Genomic DNA, 12550 nt, shown 5'->3' with positions numbered 1-12550 from the left:
GGGCAGCCCCGGGGGGGGGGGATGCTGGTGACACGCAGCCCCACGGGGGCAAGATGCTCCGTGCCCCCCCCCGTGGGGTGGGGTGGGGTGGGGTGAGCCACCGCCCCCCCCACTCCCCGCAGGACCACCCCACGGGGCGCGGCCGGACACGCGTGGCCGGTGCGACCGGCGCTGGGGAGACGGCGGCCAACCAGACAATTAAAGGGGCCGGGAGCGCGGCGCTCCGCTCCGCCGCCTTTGTCCCTCCTCCCGCCCGGCGGCGGCGGCGGCGGCGGCGGCGGCACCGGCCCCGGTCCCGGCCCCGGTCCCGGTTCCGGCCCCGAGCCCGGAGCCCCGGCGGCCCCATGCACCGATCCCCGCCGCCGAGCCGCCGCGGAGCTCCGCACCATGCCCGAGCCGCCGGTAACAGCGCAGGACGGCGACCGACCCCGGCGGGTCCCGGTTGGAGAGGAAAGAACGGAACCGGCGGCTCCCACCGGCGTCCTGGGTAAGGTGGCACCGGGCGGCAGCGGTCCCCGCCGCCGGGGGGGGGGGTCGGGTCGGGTCGGGGCTGCGGGCGGCGGCTGCTGGGGGGGGGCAGCTCCCTGCGGCTCGATGCGGATGTCGGCGGGATGCGGCTCCCCGGGGACGGGGTGGGGGGGCCGTGCCCCCGGGGGGGGGATCTGAGCACAAACATACACACACACACACACCCCCCCCGGAGGGCTCCGTGCACCCCCCAGGGTAGCTCCGTGCCCTCCCTGCACCCCTCCGGGGGTCCCATCCCTGCACCCCCAGGGGGGTCTGTGGTCCTCCAGGGGATCGGGGCTGTGCCTGCCCCCCCCGGGACTGGTCCGTGCTCCCCCCCCCAGCATGGGGTCCACGCACAGGTCTGTGTCCCGGAGGATGTAGCAGTGACCTCCCCAGCACAGGGTCCACGCACCCCCCCGTGTCACCTCCGGGCCATGCAGCCCCCAGGAAAGGTCCATTTGCCCCCCCAGGACAGGCCCGTGCCCGCCCCCCCCCCCCCAGACCGGCTGCCTGCCCCCCCAGGACAGAGCTGGGCAGCGGGTGCAGGACAGAAGCTTTGTGTTGGGGTCCCCAAACCGGGGTTGGGGTCCCCCCACTGTGGCCCCGGGGGCAGGTGACGTCCCCATGGCCACGGCCGGGTTGGGGTCCCCAGGACGAGGCAGCGCAGGCAGGGCCCGCTGCCCGCCGTGCGGCCGAGCAGGACTCCTGCCTGCGGGAGGGTGACCCACTTTGTGTCCCCCCCCGGGACGCGGCCGCCCGTGGCAGGCGGCATCGCCGCTCCCCCCGAACGCCTCCTTCCCCGGCGGTCGCGGGCTCCGCTCGGTGGCGGGGCAGCGGCGTGCCCGTCCCCGGCACGCTGCAGCTCCCGTGACCTTATCCCAGAGAGCCAAGGTGAGCGGCACGGCCTCGGCGTGCCGGGGGGGAGCGGGTGGCCGCGGGGACGAGCGGGGAAGGGGGGGACGTAAGGGCTCGGGCGTGAGCTGGGATGCTGCGGGGTTCCATCCCGGCGCTCCACCGGCGGACCCCTCGTGCAGGTTTGGTGATGGCACCGGGTGCCGGGAGGGGGCTGGGGGCCGCTCTCGCTGGCAGCGGGGCGAGAAGGACCCTGTGGCCGGAGCGGGGTGAAGGCAGGATCAGGCCCCCCGTGCCCAGCCGAGGTTGGGGGGGGGCAGGAGCGGCGTCGGGGACCCCTCTGCGGCTCAGCCACGTCTTTTCCCGTGACCTTGGGTAGGAAAAATCCTCCTGCACCCGGAGCCGAGGCCTCGGGGTGGGCGCCCACCCAGCACTGCCCCGGTTTGCACGCTGGCACACACGCGTGTGCAGGCTTCGCCGGCTGCCTCCGCCGCTGCCCGGCCGTGCCCGCCAGCTGGGCCCCCGCGGTGCCCCCACTCCGCTGCCCGCGCTGCCGGCTGGGTTACACCGCTCCCGGCAGGGTGTAAATAATTCAGGGTGGGTGAGCTCACCCCGACGGTGTCGGCGAGCTGGCCGGCGAGCACGGCCGAGTCACCGCCGCCAGCGCCGTGCACCCACCCCGGCGCCCCGGCAGCACTGGGCCTGAGATGCGGGACGTGCCTTGGGGTGCAGGATGGGTCCCGCTTCGGGGGCGGCTGGCTGGCAGCCTGGCGCCGTCCCCGGCTTTCGCCCACGGTGCCAGGACAGGGCGGCCTTTCAGAGCCCGGCGCCACGGCCCCTTGGTGACGGCGGCTCAGGCGATGAGTTTGTCGGGTCTCAGCCTGGCTGGTGGCGGGGCCCTGCTCTGCTCCCCCAGCCCAGGGGGGTCTGGGGGTGCCCGGAGCCGGGGTGCAACCCCTGGGGATGAGCTGCCGGAGCAGGTTTGGCATTTCCTGTTTTTCGGGGCCGGCAGGTCCGGTTGTGAGGTGTGAGCAGTGTTTCCGGAGCCCCGGGACCTTCCCAGCCCTGGGGCAGCCGGAGAGGCCGTGACGTCCCCTGGGCATCGGCCCACCCACCCCCCCATCCTGGCTCTGCCGCCCTGGCTTAGGAGGGGAAACTGAGGCAGGGAGGTGGCTGGGCGCACTGCCGGTGTGGGGCAGGGAGAAATGGGGTCCCGTGGGGGGACCCCCTCCAGCACCATCAGGGAGCCTCATCCTGCCCTCTCTGCCAGATCTGGGCAGCATTTTGGGATGCACCTTGTCCCCGTCCACCCCGGGAGGCACGATGGGGACGCTGGGCACAGGGGACGGCGTGTCCCCACGGCGTGAGCACCCTGCAGCAGGACAGGGGCCGTGTCCCTGCACCGGCTCCCACCGAGGGGTGATGAGGGGACCCTGGGGACCGTCCCCATCCCGCCTCGCCGCGGCAATACGGGGCCTCCCCGGGTTTCCATGGAGACCGGCTGCTTTTTCGCTCTCCCCATTTTTCCTGCGGTTTCCCATCTCCCGGAGCCGCGGCCCTGCCGGATCCCGGCCCCGCCGAGGGGCTGCGGGCAGAGGTGAGGGGTTTGGGGGGGCTGCAGGGGGGCACCCCAGGGCATCCTGCGGCAGCCAGCACCCCAGGGATGCCAGGACACGCTGCCGGCTCCTCCCCGGCAGCTGTCGGGGCCTTTTTGGGCACCCTGAGCTGCCGGAGGAGAAACGTGAGCCAGGGCCAGCGTCACCACGAGCGGGGCCGTGACCTGCTGCCGTGGCCACTGCTGGGGACAGCCAGCGCCGGGGACATGCCGGGGTTCCCCGCACCCATCCCATGGCGCCGGCGGCTGAGTCCTCGGTGCTTCGGGGTCCGGTTCCCAGGGCTGTGGGTGGGGGGGGTGTTCCACGGGGTCCCGCGGCTGCTGACCCCCTCCCTCTCCCCGGCAGATAAGCTCTTCGGGAAGCGGCTGCTCCAGGCTGGGCGCTACATCATGTCCCACAAAGCCTGGATGAAGACCGTGCCCACGGAGAACTGCGATGTGCTCATGACTTTCCCCGGTAGGGAGATGCCCAGGGTACCCGGGGTGGGGGCCAGGGCGGACGGCGCCGGTGTGGAGCACCGGGATGGCGGCACGGAGCTGGAGCGGGGATGGGGGATGTGGGGAGGGATGGGGACCGAGATGGGCTGTGCTGGGAGACGTGGACCGCGCTGACTGGTGCCGTCCAGACACCACCGACGACCACACGCTGCTCTGGCTCCTGAACCACATCCGCCTCGGCATCCCCGAGCTCATCGTCCAGGTCCGGCACCACAAGCATACCCGTGTCTACGCCTTCTTCGTCACCGCCACCTACGAGAGGTAGGGTCCTGGCTGCATCCCCCGTCCCCGCTGTGTCCCCCGCTGTGTCCCCCGCTGTGTCCCCAGCTGTGTCCCCTCTCCCTGCAGTTTGCTGCGTGGGGCCGATGAGATCGGGCTGCGAAAGCCGGTGAAAGCCGAATTCGGCGGAGGCATGCGGAGTTTCTCCTGCGAGGAGGATTACATCTACGAGAACATTGAGAATGAGCTTTACTTCTTCACCTCTCAGGTGGGATGCGGGGGGACGAGGGACATGGGGTAGGGATGCGGGGATGCAGGGATGTGGGTATGCAGGACAGGGACATGGGGCAGGGAATGCATGTCCTCTCCCCCTCCCCAGGTGAAGAAGGGGATCAGGGAGCCCCAGCCTAGCTGCGGATCAATCCAGCCATCCCCCAAACTGGGGGCAAGGTGGATCTGGGGAGGGAACAGGACGGTGGCAGGGGCTGGGGATGCAGGTGTGGCAGGAGAGGGGCTGGGGACCGGGCAGTGGGACCATCGCCCGGGTCTCAACCCCACTGCGGTGCCGCAGGAACGGCAAAACATCATCAGGTACTGGCTGGAGAACCTGCGCGCCAAGCAGGGCGAGTCGCTGCACAACATACACTTCCTCGAGGGGCAGCCCATCAGTGAGTACGGCACGGCACGGCGCGGCGTGGCACGGCACGGCACCGCCACCCCACTGCCCCATCCTGTGCCCATGCCGTGCCATGGTGGCTCTGGGGGACATAAGCCCGGCGAGGGTCCCCTGTCACCGCGTGTCCCCATTCCCGGGGCTGTGTGCCAGGCAGGGTGGTGGGCGCGTGGTGGCTGTGCCATGCTGTGGCCGGGCAGTGCCGCGGATGGGCAGAGAGCCCCCGACGTACCACGGTCACCCCAAATCCGTCCTCCCCATTGTCCCTGCTCCAAACCCCACCACACCAGGGCCATTTGAGGACACCCATGGGGGGGGCCGGGGCAGGCTGGCAGTGTCCCCGCAGCCCGTCCCTCACCCCGTGCCCCGCGGTGCAGTCCCGGAGCTGGCAGCCCGCGGCGTCATCCAGCAGGTCTTCCCCCTGCACGAGCAGAGGATCCTCAAGCGGCTCATGAAGACATGGGTGCAGGCGGTTTGTGAGGCCCAGCCGCTCGGTAAGGTGTTGAGGGGGTGGCATGGGGGGGGTCTGGGAGGTTCCAGCCCCACTTACGCTGCCCTCGGCCCCCGCAGATGAGATCTGCGACTACTTTGGGGTGAAAATCGCCATGTATTTCGCCTGGCTGGGCTTCTACACCTCGGCCATGGTGTACCCCGCCGTCTTCGGCTCCATCCTCTACACCTTCACTGAGAGCGACCAGGTGAGAGGGGTGGGGAAATGGGGTAAATCCCTGCATTTGGGGGCCGGGGGGGGGGGGGGGTCGTCCATCCCTCTTTGCTTTGGGCTTTCCCTGTGATGCTTTAATACTGCAATTGCTGAGCTGGGAGGCACCCAAGCCCACCGTGTTGGGGCTGGAGCAGCACCGTGCAGCTCCCCAGGGCTGCAGGGGGGGTGTCAGGGACAGGAGGGGACCGACCCCGGTGCAGTTAGTGCCATCCGTCCTGCAGACCAGCCAGGACATCTGCTGCGTGGTCTTCGCCATCTTCAACGTCATCTGGGCCACCCTCTTCCTCGAGGAGTGGAAACGCCGCGGGGCCGAGTTCGCCTACAAGTGGGGGACGCTGGACACCCCAGCCGAGTCCATCGAGGAGCCCCGGCCCCAGTTCAGGGTAAGCCCTGGCAGGGGGGGTTCCCATGCCTGGGGGGGGGGTCCCTGGGGCTGGGGTCCAGCTGAGCCCCTCCCTGACCCTGACGAGCCACCCGCGGGGGTCTGTGCTGGGTCCCACCAGCGCTGGGGTCACGGAGGGATCCCGTGGGGAGGGTCACACGCTGCCATGTCCCACACCACACCCCACCCCCCCCCCCCGTTAGGGCATTAAGAGAATCAGCCCCGTGACCAGTGCGGAGGAGTTTTACTACCCACCATGGAAGCGCTTGCTCTTCCAGTGCCTGGTCAGCCTCCCCGTCTGCCTCGCCTGCCTCTCCCTCGTCTTCCTCCTCATGCTGGGCTGCTTCCAGCTCCAGGTGGGTCCTCATCCTGCCCGCACGGGGCTGCCAGCCCCCTCCGTGCTGACCCTGACCCCGTCCCCATCCCCGCAGGAGTTTGTGCTGAGCATCCAGGAGCTGCCCCGGATCATCCGTTTCCTCCCCAAAATCGTCCTGGCTGTCATCGTCACCGCCTGCGACGAGGTTTACAAGAAGATTGCGTATTGGTTGAACGACATGGGTGCGTGGGGGTGGCACCCGGGGGTGCTCCTGGCAAGGCTGGGTGCTGGGACCCCCCGAGCCCCATCCTGAACCCCCCTCCTCTGCTTTGCAGAAAACTACCGCCTGCAGAGTGCCTACGAGAAACACCTCATCATCAAAATCGTCCTGGTGAGAAGGGGCCGGGTGGCCCCAGGAGGGGACAGAGGGGACCGGGGGGGGGTCCCGGCGGCCACCCCGCGCTCACCCCCCTCTCTCCCGCAGTTTCAGTTTGTAAATTCATACCTGAGTCTTTTCTACATCGGTTTCTACCTCAAAGACATGGAGCGGCTGAAGGAGGTAAGGGGCCGTGCCCGGGGGCGGCGGGGCCGGCCTGAGCCCCCCCTGGCATCGCCCGGACAGACAGACGGATGTCCTCCACCCAATCCTGCCACCGTCCCCCCTGCGCCTTCCCGGGGGGCCGGTGTCCCCGCATGCCCCCGCCACGGTCCCTGGCTGCTGTGCTCCCGGCCGGAGGCTGCGCTGGGTCCCCAGCTCCTGCTCCTGCTCACGGTCTCTCTCTGTCTGTCTGTCTGTCTGTTCTTCTGTCCCTTCCACAGCTCCTGCTCATCTTCTCTCTCTCCCAAAGCCTCGTGCGTCAGCTCAAAGACGCTCTCCTTCCCTCCATCCTCCTCCACCTCCACCTCTCTCTCATCTTCTTTAAGGGCCTCCTGGGCTTTTGCTGGAGACTGGGAGTATCCAAAGTAGGAGCGGGGAGGGGGGGGCCGGGCATCTCCCCGCACCCCACCCCTTGCACCCCACCCCGGGACCCCCGCTGCCCCCGGGAGGGACACGGGTGTCCCCAGCCCCAGCTCTGCTCTGGCTGGCGGTGGCACATGCGACTCCAGTGCCGCTGAGGTCCCATCCCATCACTTGTCACCAATGGGGGGGGGTCACAGGAGGCAAGGGGGGGGAAAAACCAGGCTTGGGTGTCCTGCTCCACCAGCACGGCCACGGGGAGGAGCAGGGACCCCGCAGGGGGCAGGCGATGGGGATGCAGGGACACACAACACCCCCCCCCCCGCCCCAGGTGCTGTCCCCCCTCCCCGGGTGACAGCGTGCGCCCCGTGTCCCCGCGCAGATGCTGGCCACGCTGCTCATCACCCGCCAGTTCCTGCAGAACGTCAGGGAGGTGTCGCAGCCCCACTTGTACCGCCGGCTGCGCCGGGGGGACCTCAACCTCTGCAGCCTCCGCCAGCTCGCCCACGCCGTCCTCCATCTGCTCGCCCCCCACCGCCACCCCCCAGCCCCCCCCGAGGGGTCACGGGGGGAGAAGAAGTGTCTGAATGGGGGCTGCGGGGTGCCGGAGGAAGAGGAGGAGGAGGAAGAGCGGCGCGAGTCGGATTCGGAGGAGGAGAGCGCCCTGGATTGCGGGTTGAAGCTGAAGAAGGTGAGCTTCATCGAGAAGGCGGAGCGGCGCGGCGGGGAGCCCGGGGGCCCCGAGGACGAGAGCTTTCTTGAGGAGGGCAGCCCCACCATGGTGGAGAAGGGCATGGACCCCGCGTCCGTCTTTGAGCTGTGCGAGGATGAGGAGGAGGCCGAAGGTCCCCCCGGTAGCCCGGTCAAGGCGGCGGAGCCGGCGGTGGTCCCACGGGCCGGCCGGAGGAGGCGGACGGCTGAGAGTCGGGAGGAGGAGGATGGTGAGGAGGAAGGGCGGAGGCGCAACCGGGCGTCGTGGATTGACCCGCCGGAGGAGGACTACTCCACGCAGCTGACGCAGGCGGAGGTGGAAAGCTGCATGAAGAAGTATGAGGTGAGCGGCCCCAGGAGGGCACGGCCCCGGTGGGGGGCAGTGTAGCCCCCACCAGCCCCATTGCAACATGTTCCTCCTCCTCGTCTTCCTCCCCAGGACACTTTCCAGGACTACCAGGAGATGTTCATCCAGTTTGGCTACGTGGTGCTCTTCTCCTCCGCCTTTCCCCTGGCTGCCATGTGCGCCCTGGTGAACAACATCATCGAGATCCGGAGCGATGCCTTCAAGCTGTGCACGGGGCTCCAGCGTCCCTTCGGCCAGCGGGTCGAGAGCATCGGGCAGTGGCAGGTGGGTTGGGGGTGACGGGGGGTGCCCGGTGGGGCACGCGGCTGGCCAGGGGACTCATCCCCGGCACCATCGCTCTTGCAGAAGGTGATGGAGGCCATGGGCGTCCTGGCCATCGTGGTCAACTGCTACCTGATCGCCCAGTGTGGGCAGCTCCAGCGCCTCTTCCCCTGGCTCAGCCCCGAGGGAGCCATCATCTCCGTGGTGGTGCTGGAGGTACGGCGCTCGCGCCCGGGGCTTGTACCCGCTGCCCGCTCCGTGGTTATTTGTTATTGTAGGGTCTCCCGGTACGTGACAAGGTGTTGCCTTGGCTCAGACAGCCAAGGGGTCCCCAGACCTTCCCCTCCAGGGATGGGGTCCCAGCCCTAAACCCTCCCTTGCAACCCCAGGCACCTCCCTGTAGGTTTTGGGTGCCACCAGGCACTGCAATGGGGCCCAGAATCCCCCAGGCTGTTATTGTAGGGTCTCTCTGGCCCCCATTCCTTGCAGGGTGCATTTTGGGAGGGGACAGCGGTGCCCAGGGGGCTGGGGTGGGGATGCTCAGCTGGACCCATGTTCCCTCCACAGCACTTCGCCCTGTTCCTGAAGTACATCATCCAAGTGGCCATCCCCGACATCCCTGCCTGGGTGGCCGAGGAGATGGCCAAGCTGGAGTACCAGCGCCGCGAGGCCTTTAAGGTAGGTGACGCCGGGGTGGGACCCTCCTTGGGGCCGCGCACGGAGCTGGGACACCCCCATCCCTGGGGCGGGTGGGCTTCCCAGGGTGTCCCCAAGGGCTGACGTGTTCCCCCTTGACAGAAGCACGAGCGGCAGGCGCAGCACCACTTCCAGCAGCAGCAGCGGCGCAAGCGGGAGGAGGAGGAGAGGCAGCGGCACGCCGAGTACCAGGCCCGCAAGGAACGTGAGTCCAGCCGTGACGAGGCCAAGCCCGAGGCCGCCGGGCAGGACCCGGCCCACGAGAAGAGCCAGAGCAAAGGGAAGGGCTCCGGGGGCACCTCGCACGGCTCCGACAAGCCCAAGCGACCCAGCTCCCTCTTGGCCACTAACAACGTGATGAAGCTGAAGCAGATCATCCCTTTGCAGGGCAAATTCCTCTCCGGGGGGACCGGGGCTGGCAGCACGGCCACTGCCAGGTCCCCCCAGTCCCCCACCGGCAGTGAGAACAAACTCCCTGGCTTCCTCAGCTTCAAGTTCCTGAAATCCCCCGAGACTAAGCGGGACACGGGGACTGAGAAGGTCCAGTCGCCCACCAAGCCATTCAATCCCGGCAAGCTCTTCAACTTTGGCAAGTCCGAAGGGGCCGGGGGCAACGGCACCGCAGCCACCGCCTCCCCCCAGCCCCGGCCCGGCCCCTCGGCGGACACGGGCGAGCGGCTGGTCCCCAGCAAGTCCCATCTCAATGGGGTGCCGGAGGAGGGGGGCCGAGAGGAGCCGGAGACCCGGGCGGAGGAGGAGAGTGGGGGCTATAAACTCTAACCAGACCTTTTGGGGGAGCGGGAGTGAGCGGGGCTGCCCACTCCCCTCTTCAGGCAGCCGTGGACATCGTCACCCTCTTGCCTCCCCTCGCCGACCCTTGCTGCAGGGAGCACAGGGCTGGGCTGAGCCCACCGGGTGCCAGCGCTGGCCCCTCGCTCTGCACCGTCCCCCCTCTGCCGCGTCCCCTCGTGTCCCTCCAGCCCCTCTGCTGGGACCCGCTGCCGCCCTGGCCCCAGCTCTGGCAGGGATCCGGCCGCATCCTGCACCAAGGACACCTGAGCAAAGCGCCGTCGGTCTGGCCGCAGCTTCAGACGGAGCATCCCGACAGGTTTCCCTCCTGTGCTCCTCTGCACGCTCGCAGGTGGGAGATGCCCCGGTCTGGCTCCGCGCCGTAAACCTGGGGTCCCGGCCGCCAGCACCGCACCCACCACCATGAGGAGTCGGCACAGGGAGATGCCGTGGTCCAGCCTGAGGAGACACAGGAGCTCGGTGCTGCCAGATCCACCAGGACCAGCCTGCCAGGCTCAGCACCACATCTCTGATCGTGGAGGGACGAGACTGCGGCGCTCGCAGGAGCAGTGGCGAGAGGACCCCGATTCACCCGTGCCTACAGCCCCCGCCATCATACAGCCATCGCCCAGGGTCCCACCGGCACCAGGGCCGTGCCCTGCTCTGTCCCGCTCCCGGCAGCCTCTGCGTGGATTCCTTCCCAGCACCGGGACATTTTCCTGCCCAAAGCCTGGACAGCCGGGAGGGAGGGGGGTGAGCGGCCAGCTCCAGCCACCTGGATTCCCATGCATGGGCAGCATTTCTTGCACTAAAACTGAAACAAAACCCAACGCAAGTGACTCTCTCCCCTTCTTCATCTGACGGCTCGAGGCAGCGGAGGCGAGAGCTGGCACCGGTGCCGTGGCTGGCAGAGCCTGGCCAGGTGTGGGCAGCAGCCCCAGCGACTGCAACGCGAGCCGGGACAGTCCCTTCCCCTCTCCACTTTCTTATTTCGTGGAATTATTTTGCAATAAGACACTCACAGACGGAGATCGTGCCGGAGCCCAGGAGAAGGAGTGGGGCTGGGTGGGGGGAAAACACAAGGTCTCCGCAAGGGCAGGGTGGGGGGGGTGGGAGCAGCTTCGCTTCTGCCAGGGCGAAGGTTTTGCCATCGCTGGGTCTAGTCTTAGTGCTTTAACAGCCGCTGTCCTCGCTCTGGCTGTGCGGGGAGGGGGCTGCAACACAGCTGCTCCTCGCTTTTCAGTGGCTCTGCTCGGTGCTGCTTCGCTTTAGGGGCCAGGACAGGGTGCTGGTACCCCAACACGGTGCCCACTGGTGACCTGGCTGGGGACATCCAGCCCTGCCAGCTCCCTCCTGTCCCTCACCACCAGCTCCGCTCTCTGCCCACCAGCCACCAACCATTTCCAAAGCAAGCCGGGGAGAGGCGGGGGGCTGCCGGGAGCCGGGGGGACGCCCGGGCGGCCGCCCCATCACTGTGCCTGTTCCAGGCCCAGGCGGTCACACGGGGTCTGCGCACCCCTCTCTCCCCAAGGCCTGGGCTGTAGAAAACGTCAGGTTGTATTTTTTCCCCCCTGTCTCTTTCCACACATCATGTAATTTTTTTTTTTTGGTCTTTGAATCAAGCCATTTTATACAGCAATAAGGGCAGGAGAGGGCAAAGGCTTTATCTGCTGCTCCACTCAGCCAGCACAGGAGCCGAGGTGCTGCCGACGGTCCAGCGCAGGCAGGGAGATGCTCTCTGGGGCCAAGGGCACCGTCCCCACCACCGGGGACAAGATCCCCACAGCAACTGGGGACAGCCCTGAGCTTTGCTGTCCCGGGGACCACAGAGGCCAGGGCTGGCTCCCCGCAGACAGCCATGGAGGTCGGGCAGAGCCCTCTCCCTGGGGCTTACGGGGCCGGTGGTCCCCCCTCGCCCTCCCACACCAGCCGTGCCCTCTCCTGGGTGCGAGGAGCAGAGGATGAGGTAGAGATTTCTGGGGCGAGGGCAGGAAAAAGGGAGCACTGTGCTCTGTGGTGCTGGGAAACTGGGGCACACGGGCCCTCAGAAACCCAGCGAGACCAGCACGGCCATGCACTGGAGCGGGAGCAGCTGCACGTTAAGTGATGGCAGGAAAAAAGACCCCAGCCCGTCTGGGGGTACCAGGTAACCCAAAACACCCACCCCTGCTGCACAGCTGCCTGGCCCTCGGGGCTCTACAGAGCCCAGAGCTCACCCCACAGCTGGCTGCTCTGCCTGCCCTGCCTGCACACATCCCAAAATCAGGCAGGGCCGCAGGCAGAGGCGCAGAGCGCTCTCCCTTTCTCTGTTTCATTCAGTTTCTCTGCTTGGGTTTGGCTGGTCGGGGCCAGCTCTCATCTCTGCCGCTCTTGAACACATGCTGGTCTTAAAGGGAGTTTCTTTTATCCCATTTCCCTCCTGAGAGTAACAGTCCTGGTACCATCTATTCCTGCACCGCTTGCCAGAGGAGAGGGCAGGGTCCCGCTGCTGCCAGGACCCCGCAAGTCCAGGGCATTTTTAAACATTTCTCTATACAAAGTATTTCTACAAGCGGCCGCCTGTCTGGTATCTCACTCTTCCAGGCAGTTACTGTACAAAGGAGGGAAGAGTTAGGTTGTTTTAAGCTTTTTTTTTTCCTTGCTGTGTTTTATTTCTTTGGAAATTAAAAGAATCTAAGGGGGTTATTTATTTCTTTTTAATTTATTTTGTCATATTTTTGTAAAACCTGCAGAAATGCAATAAAAATATATTTCAACAAGCCTGAGTCGTGGGCTAAATTATTGGCCGCAGCGGCTTGCATGGCACATCTGCTCAGGGGACAAGTCTCGGGTCTCCTGTCCCTGGGGAAGGTGGAGGGGACATTAGGGATGCTGTCACCCTTCACAGTCCTCTAACACAGGGCAAAGCTCTGAGAAAGCGACACAAGGACAAGCCCCACCGGCACGGTTTGATGCAAAGCACCCTCCGGCAGCCACGCC

At 67.3% G+C, this 12550-nt stretch overlaps 1 protein-coding gene across 7 annotated transcripts; it reads left to right on the top strand.

Annotated features, from left to right (window-relative positions):
* Positions 1-12109, top strand: ANO8 (anoctamin 8). Of its 7 annotated transcripts, XM_075037826.1 has the most exons (19): positions 1-487; positions 3324-3434; positions 3604-3736; positions 3824-3962; positions 4266-4362; positions 4745-4861; positions 4938-5065; positions 5292-5474; positions 5677-5829; positions 5905-6031; positions 6125-6180; positions 6274-6348; positions 6609-6752; positions 7130-7801; positions 7898-8089; positions 8171-8302; positions 8654-8764; positions 8885-8987; positions 9170-9377. In XM_075037826.1, exons 1-19 carry the CDS (start codon positions 388-390, stop codon positions 9244-9246), a joined length of 2850 nt encoding a protein of 949 aa, XP_074893927.1. In that variant the 5' UTR covers positions 1-387; the 3' UTR covers positions 9247-9377. The 7 variants fall into 7 exon arrangements, with proteins under 7 accessions (XP_074893927.1, XP_074893923.1, XP_074893921.1 ...); XM_075037822.1 differs by having other exon boundaries at positions 3-487; positions 5752-5829; positions 8885-12109; XM_075037820.1 differs by having other exon boundaries at positions 4-487; positions 8885-12109.
* Positions 12110-12550: the final 441 nt, after the last annotated feature.

Source organism: Buteo buteo, chromosome 10 (assembly GCF_964188355.1).
Source record: "Buteo buteo chromosome 10, bButBut1.hap1.1, whole genome shotgun sequence".
Taxonomy (NCBI): Eukaryota; Metazoa; Chordata; class Aves; order Accipitriformes; family Accipitridae; genus Buteo; species Buteo buteo.
This window is presented reverse-complemented; position numbering and strand designations above follow the sequence as displayed.